Source organism: Neophocaena asiaeorientalis, unplaced genomic scaffold, assembly GCF_003031525.2.
Source record: "Neophocaena asiaeorientalis asiaeorientalis breed wild unplaced genomic scaffold, Neophocaena_asiaeorientalis_V1.1 scaffold91, whole genome shotgun sequence".
Lineage (NCBI taxonomy): Eukaryota > Metazoa > Chordata > Mammalia > Artiodactyla > Phocoenidae > Neophocaena > Neophocaena asiaeorientalis.
The window spans coordinates 13304848-13322560 of NW_020173198.1; the positions used below are offsets into that span (position 1 = coordinate 13304848).

Below are 17713 nucleotides of genomic sequence, written 5' to 3' on the forward strand. Positions count from 1 at the left end.
GTGGACGAATGTCCTGAATTTGGCTCTCCCACTTCAGAGGCACAGCCCTGACGCTTGGCTGGAGCACCAAGAGCCTGTCATCCACATGGCTCAGAATAAAAGGGAGAAAAGAACGAAAGAAAGAAAGAAGAAGATAAAATAAAATAAAAAGTTACTAAAATAAAAAATAATTATTAAAAAAAATTTTTAAATAAAAATAAAAAAAGAGAGAGCAACCAAAACAAAAAACAAATCCACCAATGATAAGAAGCGCAAAATCACACACAGAAGCATACATATACACACACACTCACAAAAAGAAAAAAAGGGGAAAAAAAATATATATCATTGCTCCCAAAGTCCACCTCCTCAATTGGGGATGATTCGTTGTCTATTCAGGTATTCCACAGATACAGGGTACATCAAGTTGACTGTGGAGATTTAATTCGCTGCTCCTGAGGCTGATGGGAGAGATTTCCCTTTCTTTTCTTTGTTCGCACAGCTCCTGGGGTTCAGCTTTGGATTTGGCCCTGCCTCTGCATGTAGGTTTCCTGAAGGCATCTGTTCCCTGCCCTGCCAGGACGGGGTTAAAGGAGCAGCTGATTTGGGGGCTCTGGCTCACTCAGGCCAGGGGGAGGAAGGGGTACGGATGCGGGGTGAGCCTGCGGTGGCAGAGGCCAGCGTGACACTGCACCGCCTGAGGCGTGCCGTGTGTTCTCCTGGGGAAGTTGTCCCTGGATGCCGGGACCCTGGCAGTGGCGGGCCACACAGGCTCCCAGGAGGGGCGGGGTGGAGAGTGACCTGTGCTCGCACACAGCCTCCTTGGTGGCGGCGGCAACAGCCTTAGTGTCCCATGCCCGTCTCTGGGGTCCACGCTGACAGCCACGGCTCACGCCCGTCTCTGGAGCTCCTTTAAGCGGCGCTCTTAACCCCCTCTACTCGCACACCAGGAAACACAGAGGGAAGAAAACGTCTCTTGCCTCTTCTGCAGCTCTAGACCTTTTCCCAGACTCCCTCCCGGCTAGCCGTGGCGCACTAGCCCCCTTCAGGCTGTGTTCACGCCGCCAACCCCAGTCCTCTCCCTGTGATCCGACTGAAGCCTGAGCCTCAGCTCCCAGCCCCCGCCCGCCCCACTGGGTGAGCAGACAAACCTCTCGGGCTGGTAAGTGCTGGTCAGCACGGCTCCTCTGTGCGGGAACCTCTCCGCTTTGCCCTCCGCACCGTTGCTGTGCTCTCCTCTGTGGCTCCGAAGCTTCCCCCCTCCGCCACCCGCAGTCTCCACCAGCAAAGTGGCTTCCTAGGGTGTGGAATCCCTTCCTCCTTCACGGATCCCTCCCACTGGTGCAGGTTCCGTCCCTATTCTTTTGTCTCTGTTTTTTCTTTTCTCTTTTGCCCTACCCAGGTACGTGGGGAGTTTCTTGCCTTTTGGGAGGTCTGAGGTCGTCTGCCAGCATTCAGTAGGTGTTCTGTAGGAGTTGTTCCACATGTAGATGTATTTCTGATGTATTTGTGGGGAGGAAGGTGATCTCCACGTCTTACTCTTCCGCCATGTTGAAGCTCCTCTCCCCTTCTTCATCTCTTAAGGGGTCATGATGACCCACCACTTTGTACTTGCACATCTGGATTGTGTCAACTGTCAGTAATGCATCATTTCAGGTACAGCCCTCTGTCTCGAAAAAACTTACATAACCGTGCTTTGACTTCTAATGGGTGGAATGGTTCTCAGAGCTTTCTGAGATGCTGTTTCCAGGTTATAATCCTCAATTTGACTCGAATAAAATTTTCCATTTCTTTCTTAGATTGACTGATTTCTTTTTAATTAATTAATTAATTAATTAATTTTTGGCTGCATTGGGTCTTCGCTGCTGCGGGCAGGCTTTCTCTAGTTGCGGCGGGTGGGGGCTACTCTTTGTCGCAGTGCATGGGCTTCTCATTGCAGTGGCTTCTCTTGTTGAGGAGCACGGGCTCTAGGCACACGGGCTTCAGTAGTTGCAGCACAGGGCTCAGTAGTTGCGGCACGCAGGCTCAGTAGTTGTGGCACGCAGGCTCAGTAGCTGTGGCGCACGGGCTTAGTTGCTCCACGGCATGTGGTATCTTCCCAGACCAGGGCTCGAACCTGTGTTCCCCTGCATTGGCAGGCAGATTCTTAACCACTGAGCCACCAGGGAAGTCCCTCGACTGATTAATTTCTGTCAACACAATGTACATTACAGTGCCTGTGGCAGAAGCCCAGCTGCCTACCCAATGGCCAGCTCCCTGCCTGTCTCACCTACTGGCAGAGCTCTCCACCTGCTCAGGGACTGAGACAGGGAGATGCTCATTTTCCCAGCTTTGCTTTCAGCAAAACCATGGCTATGTGACCTCATCTGGGGTCAATGGGACCTAAGGGAAGTCCACAGGAGGGCTTTAGGCAAAGATTTTTCTTTTTGATTAAAAAAATAATCTGTGAGTAGAAACCTCTCTTCTTCCCACTTGGACACTGTCTTGTAAAGAGGAAGTGCTAACAGCTCTGGAAGCCACTGATGTGATTAAGCTATTGAATACCTGAGTCCCCAACCTTCTGTTACGTATATCAACTCCTATTGGTTAAGTCACTTTGAGTGAGATAATACGTTACTTGCAGCAAAAAGCGTTCCTAATATAATGTTTAATACTCAATAATTTTAGTAGAGTCCATTTCTACACCAAATCAGAAATGGAGATGTCCTGAAAGTCCAATATAAGAATTATGGCCAATTCAGATTGCCTTAATTAGCAAAGATTAGAGATGTTACAAAGCAGATCTCAAAGGAGAAGACGTCCTTGACAATGATCAACAATAACCAAAGCCAGCTGCAGTGCCCTGTGAAGAAGACAGCCAGTAGTACATCAGAACTGGGGGTGGTACCTCCTTGAGGCCACCCTAACCGTATTCCAGCAACAGAAACCGAGAACATATATGTGTTTAGCTCATCCAGATTTACACGCCAGCTCTGCCTATGGCTCCACACAAAGAGGCAGCATTAAACTGGGGTACCATCTTGGGAAACCTCCTTGGAGGAGGCCAAGAGGGTGATGACACTGGGATCATGTACAGGCACCTTGGAGATGCTGGTGAATAATGTCACTGGTGCAACCCAGTACTCAGTAAGTAAGGACTATACTTGAATTCAAAACAAGACTAAACCTAGCACCAACTGGGCAGCCCTGGGCTGGTGAAACTATAATGTACTGGCGCCTGGGCATTAATGCTTTCAGGCTTCCAGGGAGTCCCATTGGGAAAGTGAACTATGATCCTAGGTTTCACCTCTGAGCCCAGGTCTCTCCCTCCAGCAGAGCTCACCCCTCTGCTAAGCCTCCATGGAGCCGCTCGACATGACCCTTGCATTTCAGCTGCTTGATGGGGCTCCGTCCCCTCACCAGACCCAGACACCTTGAGGACAAAGGTATCTTGCTCCTTGCCGCCCCTAAGGAGGCTGATGTGGAACCCTTGATCAAGTAGATGCTAAAGGCTTTTTTGAACACGCAAACGTTCCCAGAGACATTCAGTTCAACAGGGGGTAACTCTTTTATGTTTACTTTCAGGTCTAATTGCTTATCACAAGTCAAGTGGTCCTTAGGTCACTAAAGGTAGTGTCTGCACGGCAGCTGTTTGCCAGGCGCTGTGCCAACCACGTTATCCATCCATCGTCTGTTGTCACTTTGCAAGGTGAGTGGTGTTCCGTCCCTCCCACCCGTACCTCTCTCTGCAGCCCTTATCTCGCGAGACTGTCCTGTTTACTTGAGAGCAACTGTCCCCCTCTAGACTGTGAGGTTGGGAGGGTAAGTGCAATGTCACGTCTTGCTCACCCCAGGCTCTGCAGTGTTTAGCACGTGTCTGGCATCTGGTCAGCCCTCAATCCACAGCTTTGGGATAAATAAAGGAATTATACTATGAAAGGGGAAAAAAAGTTCCTCCTGTTTGAAAAGATAAAGGCAGTAACAGAATAATAGTGACACGTATGTCCAAGGGGAGGCAAACAGGCTTTTTCCGTTTGGCTTTTTGTTTTCACCTGTATCAGGCTTTCCCAGGAGTCTTGAGCATCCCAAGAACACCTGGAGGTTAATGTGCTGTAATCCTCAGAGGTGCGGAGGAGCTTGACTTTGTGGGATGGAAAGTCCTCAAGGAAGGAGAGAGCGAGAACAAAGGCAAAGCCTCCCCCAGTTTCACTTATCGTGCAGCACAGAAGCCAGCCTGGCTGGAACGAAACCCAGAAATCAAACGATCCACAGCTGTCTTTCCCGCCTGCCTGGTTCACAGCAGGTGTGGTTGGAAGGACCTGACGTGAACGAGAGGGAATCCCTTCAGCCTCAGAACTGGTCCCTATGTCCCCACACCTGGAATGGTAACCACTAGGGCGGAGGCTTCTGATCAGCCCATGTTACTGCAGCTGCCATTCCCATTTCTGTGCGTGGCTCAAACATCTCATCCGTCTCTACTTAATGAATCCCTCCCTCTCGCATAGCTATACACTAAGTAAGCATAGATGGAACCGTAGGTGATAGCAAACTTGAGGGCCTGAAGAGTAAACCATCTTAGGACAGAGATGAAAAGGGCTGAAGTACCCGAAGCCTGAGGTGCAAAAACATGACCATCCTCTAAACCACCTGCGGCCCCATGCAGCCTGCCAGACCCTGTGATCCATTATTAATACGAAAAATCATGGGCTTTCCCTGCACTGCATATATAAATATGCTCCCCTAGAATAAACCTTGAAAACACCTGCCCAGGCTACACAATAACCTTTTGGGGGTGCGGGAACCTCCAACACTGAAGGAGTCTTCCTGGGGTACCACCTTTTCTCTAAGTCAAGACAGCCTCCTGTGGTCCCAAGGAAAGGGGACTTATTCTAGAAGGAAAAAGCTTTGCTGAAACAAAGCAACTTTCTTTACAAAGGAGACCTAATTAGTTGTGCTGGGCAAATGGAATATTGCACTGTAGCCAGTGTTTCTGGTGGCGAAACTCAAAGGCTGAAATAAACTCCCACGTAGAGGACTGATTCCAGCTGTACTTACACTAACAGTGCTTTTCAAAGGGAAAGACCTAAGGGTTCAGAGAGTAAGTGTATTGATGTATTATTTCATGCCGATTTAGCGGCTGTAATATTTGCATAAGGAAAAAAAATAAGCAGATTGTTTTAAGGCCTAACATGCCTTTATAAACACTACAGTAGGATATTAAGACAGTGGACGTCAAACTGGTTTGGAAGTTGGGGTATTTGGGAAATAAGAGAAAACATTTGCAAAGGTATAAACTAGGAACGAACTGATTAACAACAAATGTCACTATGTCATGTGGAAGGGACAGAAAGTCAGACCCACCACGACAACTGTGTATTAACACAGAGACAGAGAGAGAGAGAGAGAGAGAGAGAGAGAGAGAGAGAGACGGAGAGAGAGAGAGAGAGAGAGAGAAACTGAGCAAGACCAGTTAGTAAACAGGGTTTTGCTTTGGTTTCTTCCATTCTGTTTGTTGCTATTTAGTCATTGCGTCTCTGGCTAGTGTCTGCTGGCAGCCAAGCATTAGTTGGCAGAGGCCAGAAGTGAGAAACACTTGTGGAAGAAAAATTGAAATTGGGAAAGTTCTGGACATCAATTTTACTTTTGCTCTGAAAACTGGTCAAAGGCTGCCTTTTCTTACTTTTATGCCAGAACACACCTCAGCACCCACCTTGGGACCTGGGAGTAGAGTGTGGAAACCATGGTGTTTGGAGATACAAACTTTTTTTAATAACTTGCATTCAATCCAGTCAAGGGACAGCACTTCTGGCCAGGATCCTTTGTGCAAAATATACACCCAGACCTCTCCCACAAGACAAGTGGTGAGAGCCCAGTAACACCGGGCAGCAGGTGACCTAGCTGAGTTCCTCTGCAGTCAGAAGTGCCACAGTTCCCAAGCGTCCCAGGGCAGGCTCTGGGGACCCTGCCACTGCTCAAACAAGAGGTTCTGAGGAAGCATCCCTGAAACTCTTCTGTGGCCAGAGCAGTCATGGTCAAGAGGCCCTGCTTTAACAACTTTCCAAAGCAAACTTGCGCACAGCTTGGCTCTGGGTTTTGCAGGGCTCTGATGTGTGTACTGCAGGGGGCCTGGAACAGATGGACAGAAAAACCCTGGCTTGGCGGCAGGGGGGCCCTTGGCCCATGGCCTCAGGGATGCAGGGGGCCATCCACACAGGCAAGTTCTTGGTCAGGCTGGGCCCTTCCAAGGCAACTGCCCCATCTGCTTCTCGGATTTTTAAATCTGGACTCTGCCCACATTCACAGAATCTGTGCAAACAGGCATCTTGTCAGAAGATGCTTTGGGGGCTGAGAGTCATGTTACTGAATGAGCTGCTTCTCTGTGTCTTTGTTTTCTCATCTATAAAATGGGGATAATAAGCATTTGTTACCTCACAGGGTTGTTGTGAGGACTGAATGAGCTATTTTATGTAACATACACAGACCACTGAGAGGTGGCGTTTCCCAAATATTATTCATTCCCACAGCACTGTCCTAAACTTCTTGCTGTTTTCATTATCATACATTTAGTATTTTTCTTTAAGCTGACTCACTTTCTTTCTGCTTAAATTTATTTTAAAAGGAAACTGTACATCACTGTGGTAAATGGAAAAATAGTAGAAGGCAGATATAAAAACAAATACAATGGAAGAAAACAATGTGGTTAATTGAGCTGGTGTCTGTTGCCTGCCAAAGGCGTTGATCCTGGGCCTTCCTCTGTCTTTGCTAAGATGCATGATTAGAGGGCGTTAAGGGCCTAATGGCCATGTGGAGACTTTCTCTTTCAGGTCATTGTCAGTGATGGAAGAGCTGAAAGGCGAGTGGCCTGCTCCCTGCAGAACTATTTATTGGATGTCCAGTCTCTGTCTCTCTAAAACCTCACTAAGCACACAGATCACACAGAAGATCATCTTGCTTTCTGCCACTCTGGGAGAGACTGTTCTAGATCATCACCATCCAACAGAGCTTCCTGAGATGATGGAAATGTGCTGTATCCGCGTTGTCCAATACGGCAGCCACCAGCCACATGTGGCTAAGAAGTACTTGAAATGTGGCTGGTGTGCCTGAGGAAGTAGAGTTTAATTTCTTCCCATTTTGATTAAGTCAAATTTAAACGATGCCACCAATTGTGGCACAGTGGTTAAGAATCCTCCTGCCAACGCAGGGGACACAGGTTTGAGCCCTGGTCCAGGAAGATCCCACATGCCGCGGAGCAACTAAGCCCGTGCACCACAACTACTGAAGCCCGTGCACCTAGAGCCCATGTTCCACAACAAAGAGTATTTCCTGCTTGCAGCAACTAGAGAAAGCCCACGTGCAGCAGCGAAGACCCAACACGGCCAAAAAAAAAAAAAAAAAATTTAAATGACCACACGTGGCTAGTGGCTGTCAGACTGGACAGTGCAGATCTACTGAGAAAGCTACATGTGCTGATCCTTTTGTCTGGGCTCTTCAAAGGAACTATGGTTCATTTTGAGGTTATGCCCTTGGCTTCCTTGGAGGGAGAGCTTAAGGAAACCTGACAGTGATTTGTCCTAGGGATGTAACAGGGCATCATCTACCACATTCTTTATTATTGCTTCATCTAAAGCTCTGTGAGGACATTTCTTTCAGAACTCCCTTTGAGGAACTGACATATCTTCTTCTCATTAGCAATGGAATTACCCAAAATAGCCACATTTCCATTTTCACACTGGTTGCCAGGAAGCTCAAAGGAAACTTACAAACCAATGAGAGCAACCACACAGGATCTCATATATATGTATGTATGTATATATATGATTTCCACTGTTCCCTTAATGGAAACACTCTTAGTTTACATCTTCTCTGACTCTTGATATTTTATTTCTTACTTCTATTTTATCACTCTTTTCTGAGTTTCTCTAGAAATTATCTCAAATCTTTTGTGGAATTATATAAAGTGCATTTTTTTAACTAATAAAAATAATGTCCAACAGTACCAGTATTTTACAGGAGTCACTCTCCAATATCATTTATCATTTAAAAAACAACAAAAACCCAAAAAATCACACTGTAATGAAGACTTTCTAAAATGCTTCCAAACACATGCTCAGAGTTTGCTCTTAGGTACCAACCAGAAGCGCTGTTAGCTAAAAGGAGAAAAACAGTTGCATTCAACACACTCCAAGATCAGGAGAGATTTCAGACAGCCCACAGTGTGGGACACAGCTGCTCTACGTGATGTGGGAACTGTCAGCCTCATGGCTCCATGAAATCCAGGCCTTATCCTCCACGCACTGGCTGGACCACACCCAGGAAAGCTCTGGAAATGGTCAAGGATGGGGAGAGTGTGGCTCGAATCCCACGGTGGCCACTGTGGAAACAATCTCCCAGGCAACTGCATATTTGCTGTGTCCATCTCATTCTTTAACTGGCTTTCAGGAGCTAAAAATGGCCCTTGCTTCCTGGGGTGAGGGGAGGGAGAGGAGTGAAAAATGAAAGGTCAAGGAAACCTCTCAAGCGATCTCGCATTTTAATTTTGCTCTAAAATAAAGCTGTCTGCTTCACTTTTTTCATTCTCCAGGCAACACCTCCCAGCTTTCTGATGACCGCAAAGCAGAACTTGAAGGATGCTCAAATAAGAGATTTGGGGGGAGGGGGTTTGGTTTTGGAGAAAAGGAGAAAAGGATATTCGGAAATCTGTCATATCTAATTCTCTTTTCAAGCCAGAGCTGAGAGCATCAGGAACACTCAGATTCTCTTCTTAAAGTGCTACTGTCGCCCAGCTGAACAAGTAAACTAGAATAACTTTCCAGTGCAAACTTCCCTGCCAAACTCTAGCTCATTTGTCCGTAAGATTTCAGGTAAGAGGTGTGTATCATGCTTAAGCCCATTGTATAACCCATGCCCACCGCCAGTCCTGCCATCAAAGACTAAACACGGCGATCATTTTGGAAGATGAGAAACGAATACCAAGTGCCTACTGGACACCATGTACTTCTAATCCCAATAACAACAGCTTTGCAAAGTAAGCATTATTATTATTTCTGTTTTACAGATAAGGAAACTGAGATTTACCTAAGGCCACAAAACTGAAACCAGGGCTTCTATCCTCAAGTTCAAGGGTCCTTTTTGCACCACCCCAGTCTCTGGGGAAACTATCCTAATAGCTGAGACGACTTCTTCAATGGTCAATTCCCCACTGAGAAAAATGGCAACAGAACTCAAGGCTCTTCACGGAGCTCATGGGGAATCAGAACAAAGTGTAGTGAAAGTTGTTGTGATAATTGAACAGCAGAACCAGAAGTGGCTAAGAGTCAAAGCTGAAGACAAAACAGTCCCAGGACAAGTGGACGCCAACAGCTGCAGATCAGGTAAGAAAAAGAAAGAGAAACAAGAAAGCCAAGAAGAGGGTAGGTAGGCAGGGCTGGAAGAGGCATCAGAAAATCAGAGAAAAGATGGACAACTGGGGTCCCAACTGCTGGGGCAAAATCACCTCCAAAACAAAGGTCCCCTGGGTTTCAGACACTCAATCCTCAGCCGGGGAGGGGGTGATCAGCTCTACCTCAAGCAAGCAGAGGGCACATCTGCAGTGTCCACTTGCCAAGTGGCTGTTGCCCCTTCTTTGGCAAAGAGTGGCCTGGTTTTCATCTGGGGAGCCCCCTCACCCCTCTCTCAGTCACATGGTCAGATGAGGGAAACTCCAACCCCAGTGCCAGTGGGGGTCACATGATTCGAAGCTGGCCCATCACAGGAGTCCATCTCCCAACACTGGGGTTTAGGGATGGGCTTGGGATCCAAGACAGACTCCTGAGAGATGCCCAGACAGGCTGAGAGTCTGGTGCTGCTGGGAGCTGCCTGGTCCACCCACAGAGGGCGCCAGCCTGAAAAGGACGCCCAAGCACAGGAAACCAGGGGAAATGGGAGCAGATGTCTGACCACAGGTCCAGGCAGGTCTGAGGCCAGACCAACGCCTGGACGTTTCAGTTGCAACACGAGCCAACAAATCCCATTCCTGCTCAAGCTGTCCGAGCTGAGCGGTCATGGCCACGCTAGGAGGCCCGACAGCACGAGAAAGCTCCACCCTGCCTCCTTCTGTCTGACAGAAGGATCATCTCCTCGGGGAGGCTGGGCAGGAGGATGCTGTCATCTGGAGGCTGTGGCCTCTACGTATGGCACTCCATCGCCAAGAGGCAAAAGCACCAGAGAGTAACAAACAAGTGTGGTCCCCACCCCAGCGGTGACATCTAACTGAAAACCAGGTGATTACCTGATACACGTGGAATGCATTGGTGGCTTTGCCCCGGAGAAACACTGACGGGATCCAGACGTTGATCAGCGCTCGGTTTGATCTGAACAAAAGAAAGATGCAGAGTGGTCATTTCAATTTGCCAAAAACAGGGAGGAAGCTATTTTCTCCCCTAAGAGGCACACGATGTACGGCAACATCTATTACACTTAACTGTAAGCTAAAGCATCAGTTTCCATCTCATTACTTGGTCCCCCAAGATTATTTTTCAGGGACTTAGTTTAAAACATATATATATATATATATATATATATATGTTTTAAACTAAGTCCCTGAAAAATAATCTTGGGGGACCAAGTAATGAGATGGAAACTGATGCTTTAGCTTACAGTTAAGTGTAATAGATGTTGCCGTACATCGTGTGCCTCTTAGGGGAGAAAATAGCTTCCTCCCTGTTTTTGGCAAATTGAAATGACCACTCTGATATATTAAATTTATACATGCAGTTTGTATTCTGGAATGAGAAAGAGCTGCCCCTTCAGTCCTTACTAACTGAGTGACCGTGGCCCATAGTTTATCTGAACCTCAGTTTGCTCATCTGAAGAGGGGGACGATCACCGGAAGCCCCCACGAGGCGGGGGAGGGTCAAGAGCACGCCCACAGGGCTTCTGGAGCGTTTGGAGGAGTCACGCTGCCTCCTCACCGCGCCCACTTTAGACCCTGAGCCTCACTTTAAGGTCAGGCTCCACGGAAGAGCTCAGGAGACCAACACTTAGGCTATGCAAGAGACAGCTCTTTTGGGTGGGGAGAGGGGATTCCAGGAAGCCAGGCACCAATAACCGCTCTTGCAACTTTTCCAGAAACACTGTGTGTGGCTTGAATAGAGCAAAATCACTTACTGAGTACACACACTGCACGGCTCCGTGCTGTCACCTAGATTATCTCGGTTGATCCTCGCCGGCTATCTGAGAGAACTTCAAGGGTTCTTTCAGTTATGTGACAGTTCCGCCTTGCGAGATGACTTGAACCTAACTCTGAGTCACTGGGCGCGCACACCCACCACCACCACTCTTCCACCAGCTGGATCTACATCATGTGAAGCTGATAAGTTAAGTGTCACTGAAACTTCCAGATCAATCATTAACAGCTCTCACAGCAGTGCTGTGCAATTCTGGAAGGGCTGGGAGGTCCTAGCCCTTGTTTCTGCTAGGAGTTGCTCCAGGGCCAAGCGCTTTTCCTGGAGCTCTCCTTATCTCTAAAGAGCAGCTCTTAAAAATTCGCCAGCCTCCTGTGCTTAGAACACAGTTTGAGACACTGATGATGGAAGAGTCCATGACTCAACAGCCTCACAATCTCCACAGTAAAGAGCATTTCATTTTCACAAAGGAATGCTTCTCTCCTGAAGCAGCATTTCTTCTAAGCTCTGAGCCCAGGTGCTGACCGCCTTCATGGGGCAAAATACACCCTATTGATCACCTCCCCAGGGCTCCAAGTACAAGCTGCCATTCTGAGGCACCAAACTGATTTGGATATCTAGTGACACCCCTCCTGGAAAGGTCCCCAAAACTGTGCTAGTGACTAGAGTGTTCCCCTTTCATTTCTGTCGGGAGCGGGAGGGGTGTAGAAGTGTAACTGACACTCTGGTTTTCATTAACCTCCCAGGATTGGTGAGGGCTGGACCACCTCCCAGGGCTCCAGGAGGTCCCCCAGGTCCCCCCGAACATGCTCTCCTTTTCAGAGCACATAGCTCGCTGTATTAGAATTGATTGTCCTCTCTCTCCTAGACTCAGAAGTGTGAGTTAAGGGAATAAAATAATGATCCGGAGTATGGAAGACCAAATAAGTTGGAGGAGTCACATCTACCAGGGCAGTTGGTATGAAGGGAGGGCCGGGGGAGGCTGGGGATGGAGCTGAGGTCAGCCAGGGCCTTCTCTGCAAGAGAAGAGGGAGAGGGAAATGGCGCTTCCCTCTGGCTTTAGTGGAGATGATCAACCTGGGGGGGAGGAGGAGAAGGTATGAGGTGGCTGGACCCAGCAGAGGTTGCCTGAGAGCAGGGACCATGGCTGATTCATCCCCTCCACCGAGGACCTGGCACGACCCCTCCCTGCAGCAGGCACGAGATAAATTCTTGCTTTATGAATGAGTCCCTCGCGCCTCACGAGTGGCTCGTCTCGGGGGTCCCCTCTGCGGCTTTCACCTCTCTCCCCAGCTGGTCCCCCCTTTCCCTCCACCAGGCCACCATCCCATGATCCTCTTCACTATGTACTCCCCTCCACCCCGCCCCCCAAAGGCCCATGCGAAGCAAACTCGTCTTTGATTTTCATCCTTCACCTCTTAACTTCCATGACCCCCCTCACCAATCTAACAGGCACCTCTACCTCTACCGCCGCTGCCAAGCACTGCGGGGCCTCTTGATCCCCTCCGTGCTTTTCATAACCCCACTCTTGTGATCTGCGCCTTATGAATGAGGAAACTCAGGCTCAGAGAGGCTAAGTGGCTCGCCCAAGGTCACACCAGCATTGAGTCCTGCAGTTGAGATTTCAACTTGGCTCAGCCTGGCTCTAACAAAATGCTCTTCCAATGCCCCGCTCTCTCTCCTGGGGAAGCTGAACCTTCCTCTACTCAGCACAACTAAATGAGAGAGAAGGGAGGTTCTGCTTGTCCTTAACTCAGGACTCACTCCTCTCTTCCCCAGCCCCAGGGGATTACTGGTCCAAAAAGTGAGGCAACTTGATCAGAAAGAGTCAGTCTGAAGACCAACTAAATTCCTTAGGGGTTATCAGCAGAGGCGCCAGACAGAATTAAATCCAATCAAAAATCAGACCAATGTACTGAACTACTGTCGTTTCCAATAGCCCAGGAGTTGCAAACTCAAAATTGGAACGGGAGACACCCAGACAGTGGAATGAGTGGAGTGGGCCACAGTCAGACAAAAGGGAGAAGTGGGGACTGTGGCAAGCTGGCAAGCACGCACCCTGGATGGAAGAAGCAGCTGCTGCTCAGCTCTAGCGGATGGTGGCCTTGCTGGGATTTCTTCTTTTAAAGAAAATGGAGAAATTTAAATTTTCATGAGATACCTTCCAACTCTTAAATGTCAGCCAAAAAAAAAAATTGTTTTTCAATACCCAAAGAGGGAGCTAAAAACACATCTGAAGGCCAGACCCAGGCTGCGGGCAAACAACTCCCCACCTCTACAATAACCAAATCCGTCATGCAGATTTCAACAGCGGTTGCTGGGTCCCTCTAGGGTCTCCTGGGACGCAAGCCAAGTAACAGAGTCTTGCTTCTAAAGGGCCCCTCATGAGCAGATGCTGTGGACTTACGTTTCAAAATCCGACAAACTCTGGTCTTCGGACGTTTGACTCAAATCTCCAGGCACCTGCCATAGGGAGAGGGGGAAGGGGAGAGAGAAAATGCATCATGGTTACCATGGTTTGCATAAGCACAGGAAATTCTGCTTCTCAATGACCCCTGAGCATTTCCTGTGCAGAATGAGGTGAAGAAGCAGTTACTGGAAAACAATAAGAGATTTTATGGAAGGATGGTTAAAGACGGAGTTACAGTAATAAAAATATGCCACCATGAAAGACCTCAATTACTTTCACAGAAAAAAAGCACTGTTAATCCTACTGAGATCATCATGGGTGTGTAAAAGTATGTAATTTTGGAGCTACAGAGGCCTAATTAGGAGCTGAGAGGCAAGGTATCAAATGTGCAAAGGCAAAAATATGCATCATCACGCACAGACACACGTGGTGTGTAAACACAAAGGGAAATGTCTGTCCCCCAAATGGCTCTATCCTTTCCCCTCACATGTGTGAGCAATTTAAGGCAGCCGAACATGACTTCCTCTTCTGACTCAGAAGGGCCCCATGAGAAGAGGATTGGGTGCAAGAAACTATAACGCCTGGTGGGATGGCAATTCTCATCCAGAGCAGACAGCGAATGGCCAGCACTTGTAGATGCTCAATAAATCGTGATGTTATCGGACCCTGGGAATGAGCTTCCTTTTGTAATAGGATCGAATTTGAACTGGAGAGAACTTAAGACTGTGGATCAAAACTAAGAAGAACCAAGAGGGATAGAGAAGGGTGCGGGGTGACGAGGGAAAGTTTCACACTGTGCACCTGTCGGGGCATTCTCCTTATCCTCAATCTTCATCAATCGTGATAAGGATCCGGGGGTGGGTAATGCTTCCTGCCCCCCAGATGAGGGAACTGAGGATCACAGAGGCTGAACTTGTCCAAGGCCACACATGCAGGAAAGGGATACGAATCCACGTCTGTCCAGGCTTTTCTGCAACAAACCGTTAGCAAACAGAGGAAAAGCCGGCTCAAAGGTGATAGGAGAAGGTGAGAGTTGGCAAAGTCTTGCCTGAACAGAGGATAAGAAGACACTAGAAGGTAGTCCTTAGAGAAACAGCAGGCTCCTTTTGGAGGCAGGAGGACACAGTGGTTATGCAGCCTGGGCTCTGGGACCACACGGCTCAGGATCCAATCCCGAGCTCCTGCATGGCCGCGAGCAAGTCACTTGACTTCTCTGCATCACACTGTCCTTGTCTGTAAAATGGGTATGTATAATACTAACACGCACAGGGTTGTTCTGAGAACAAGAGGAGTTGATACGTGTAGAGCATGTGGAACAGTGCCAGGCAGGTAGAAGGGTCTCCTTGAGTGACCTGTGTGCTATAATAATATGACAACTATTGAGAAGCTGTCTGTTATCCTTGACACCATACAAGAATCTGCCCACCACCTGGGGTTGTCTCACCCCATACATGGCAGCCCTGAGGGAGAATGGCCCAAGCTGAGCCCTTTCCAGGTCCCTGGAACTAAGAAATTCAATTGGGCTCCGGGCTGCAGGCTTTGTTAAGGAGCTGCTGTTGAGAGATTCTTTCAAGCCCAACAAGGAGAAACCCGCCTAACCGCTTGAGAGAACATCAGTTTCAAAGGATCAGGAACTCCCTGGGCTGGGGGTCGGGGTGGCCCTGCTGTTAGAGGGACTGTTATTTTCCTCTGGGCGGCTGTGGTGAGAGCTGGTACAACCTATCAGGGGAAGCCACGAGGCTGTGTGTACTGAGATCCCTAAAGACACCTACATCCTTTGACCCAGAAATCACAGTCCTCTGCTATCCAGAGGAAACAAAGACGCCAACCAAAAGGATCTAAAGGTCCAACTAGAGAGGAATGATTCAAGAAATTATGACACGTCCGTATGAGATGCCTGGTTTAAAAAGAAACGAGTTACACACACACACACACACACACACTCATGAAGGTATGAGCACAAAAATAATTCTGGAAAAGGATCTAAGAAAATAACAGTGGCTATCGTTGATAATAGATAATGAGTGGGACTGGGGAGAGAAATGATACTTATTTTTCATTTGCTATCTTTCTGGAAGATTAAAAAAATTTATCTTTTGAGTGAATTGCTTTAAAAGAATTTAAATGTGCTTTCGAAGAATGAGATAGCATTCCACGTGCAGTTATGAAAACACCTCCAAGATGGATCGCCATGTGAAAGCAAAAGTAGGGTACGGACGGTGGGTCTAATACACCACCTTGGGTGAGCAAACAGAGAATGAAAAATATCAGGTTGTATTTGTTTGTTTTTGCATCAAGAAGGTAGAGAAGTAAAGTTCAAGGCACCGATCAAAGGGGCACCAGCCTGCGGGCGCCAGGGGCGGGGGTGGGGCCCAGGCAGCGGGGTGGGAGGAGGCTATTTAGTCAACACTCTTTTGTATAGCTCGAGTTTCGAAATAATCTAACAATTAAAAATGTAAACTGGAATGCATTATCCCACCAAAAGAGTGCTTCTGATAAATTTCTAATGGCATAGAAAAAAAAGCTCCTGGTCTCTGTTTAATAAAAAGCCGCTATGGGGAATTCCCCGGTGGTCCAGTGGTTAGGGCTCAGCGCTTTCACTGCCGAGGGCCTGGGTCCAATCCCTGGTTGGGAAACTAGGATCCTGCAAGCCACAGGGCACGACCAAAAAAAAATTTAAAAAGAAAAAAAAAGCTGCTACGGACTGCAAATGCCTAGTGCGAGTCCTGAATACAACTCATAATGACTGTGGATCAATATCAGCATGAAAGAGATCCGAAAGACAGTGGGGCATCAGATACGAGAGAGGGCAGTCAGACGGATTTGTAGCATGGATCTGAACTTCCCTGTACTTTCTACAATTAAGATGTATTAATCGTGTAAATACTAACAGATACATATTACACTGTATACATACACATACATAATATATCCCTACATTAATTATATACATAATATATTCAGTGTGTATCGCATTACTGCGTAAAGTGAATAAGACAGTCTTTCCAATCCTCCCCCGCAGGATGGGAGAGGCTGTGCCCTCAGGTCCTCTATTCATGGGGGATGAACGAGGGCTAAGGCTCGCTCTGAAGCGCCCCCTTCCAAACACCAGTCTCCCCTCAGCGCTTCCACGTGGAACCCAGGGCCTTCTCTGGCGGGGCTGCAGGGTGGCTCTCCACCTCTCTTCTCTGAGCTTTCCCTCAGCACCTGAGCCTGGGGAGGGTTCTCTGGCACAACGTGAGGATCAGGTAAGCAGATCGGAGGAAGGACCCACAGACTGTGAAGGCACGAGCGGCATCATTACACTGCCTTTAAACGCAGGCTCTTCTCAAACGGGATGTGAACAGAGCTTGGACCTGGGGAACCTCATTCCCAAGAAGCAAGGTTCTGACTGCCTGCCCCACCAGGATGAGGGGAAGGGTGACCAGAAGCAAAAGGTGAGGTTTTTAAGGACAGATGTCACTCTACAATGATATGAACAAAGAGCTTCTGAAAACAATCCATTTTTTAAAAGAAAGTTTCTTCCTGACAGATAAATTTCCCTTCAGGGATGCTTATTTGTAGGGGGACCCTCTTGGACAATGGATGTTAAGTATCTGGGAGTTGTTAAATCCTCCCAACTCAGGAGTTTTTCTTCTTTTTTCAAAAAATTTTTCCTTTTTAAAAAATTTTTTTCTTTTTAAAATTTTATTTTTATTTTTGGCTGCATTGGGTCTTTGGTGCTGTGTGCGGGCTTTTCTCTAGTTGCAGCGAGCAGGGGCTACTCTTCGTTGTGGTGCACAGGCTTCTCATTGCAGTGGCTTCTCTTGTTGCAGAGCACAGGCTCTAGGTACATGGGCTTCAGTAGTTGTGGCACGTGGGCTCAGCAGTTGTGGCTCACAGGCTCTAGAGCGCAGGCTCAGTAGTTGTGGCTCACGGGCTTAACTGCTCCACGGCATGTGGTATCTTTCTGGACGAGGGCTCAAACCCGTTTCCCTTGCCCTGGTAGGCAGATTCTTAACCACTGTGCCACCCGGGAAGCCCCCAGGAGTTTTTCTTCTGATTACTGGCACTATTGGCATCAGCAAGCCAGGAGACATTTATGTGTCCACCTGAGTTCAGGGAGACTGGCTGGAAAAAGAGTCCATGAACTTTCTGACCTCGGTGCAATAGATCTTAAAAATCAGGCCAGGCTCTACAGCAA

General features: G+C 48.0%; 1 protein-coding gene across 5 annotated transcripts in view; it reads right to left on the reverse strand.

Moving 5' to 3' along the window:
* Window positions 1–17713, reverse strand: part of SNX29 (sorting nexin 29) — a 541330-nt gene that overhangs the window by 161751 nt on the left and 361866 nt on the right. For 3 of the 5 annotated variants that reach the window (XR_003003188.1, XM_024744175.1, XM_024744176.1), the window contains exons 17-18: window positions 13528–13583; window positions 10226–10307 (exon numbers count right to left, since the gene is read on the reverse strand). Coding sequence is in view for 4 of the 5 variants with exons in the window: in XM_024744175.1 (XP_024599943.1) it covers window positions 10226–10307; window positions 13528–13583 (138 nt within the window). In the remaining variant the exon portion in view is untranslated. Of the gene's footprint in view, window positions 1–61; window positions 90–7675; window positions 8421–10225; window positions 10308–13527; window positions 13584–17713 lie in introns of those variants that run through there. The other 2 variants (XM_024744178.1, XM_024744177.1) reach the window with 2 other exon arrangements.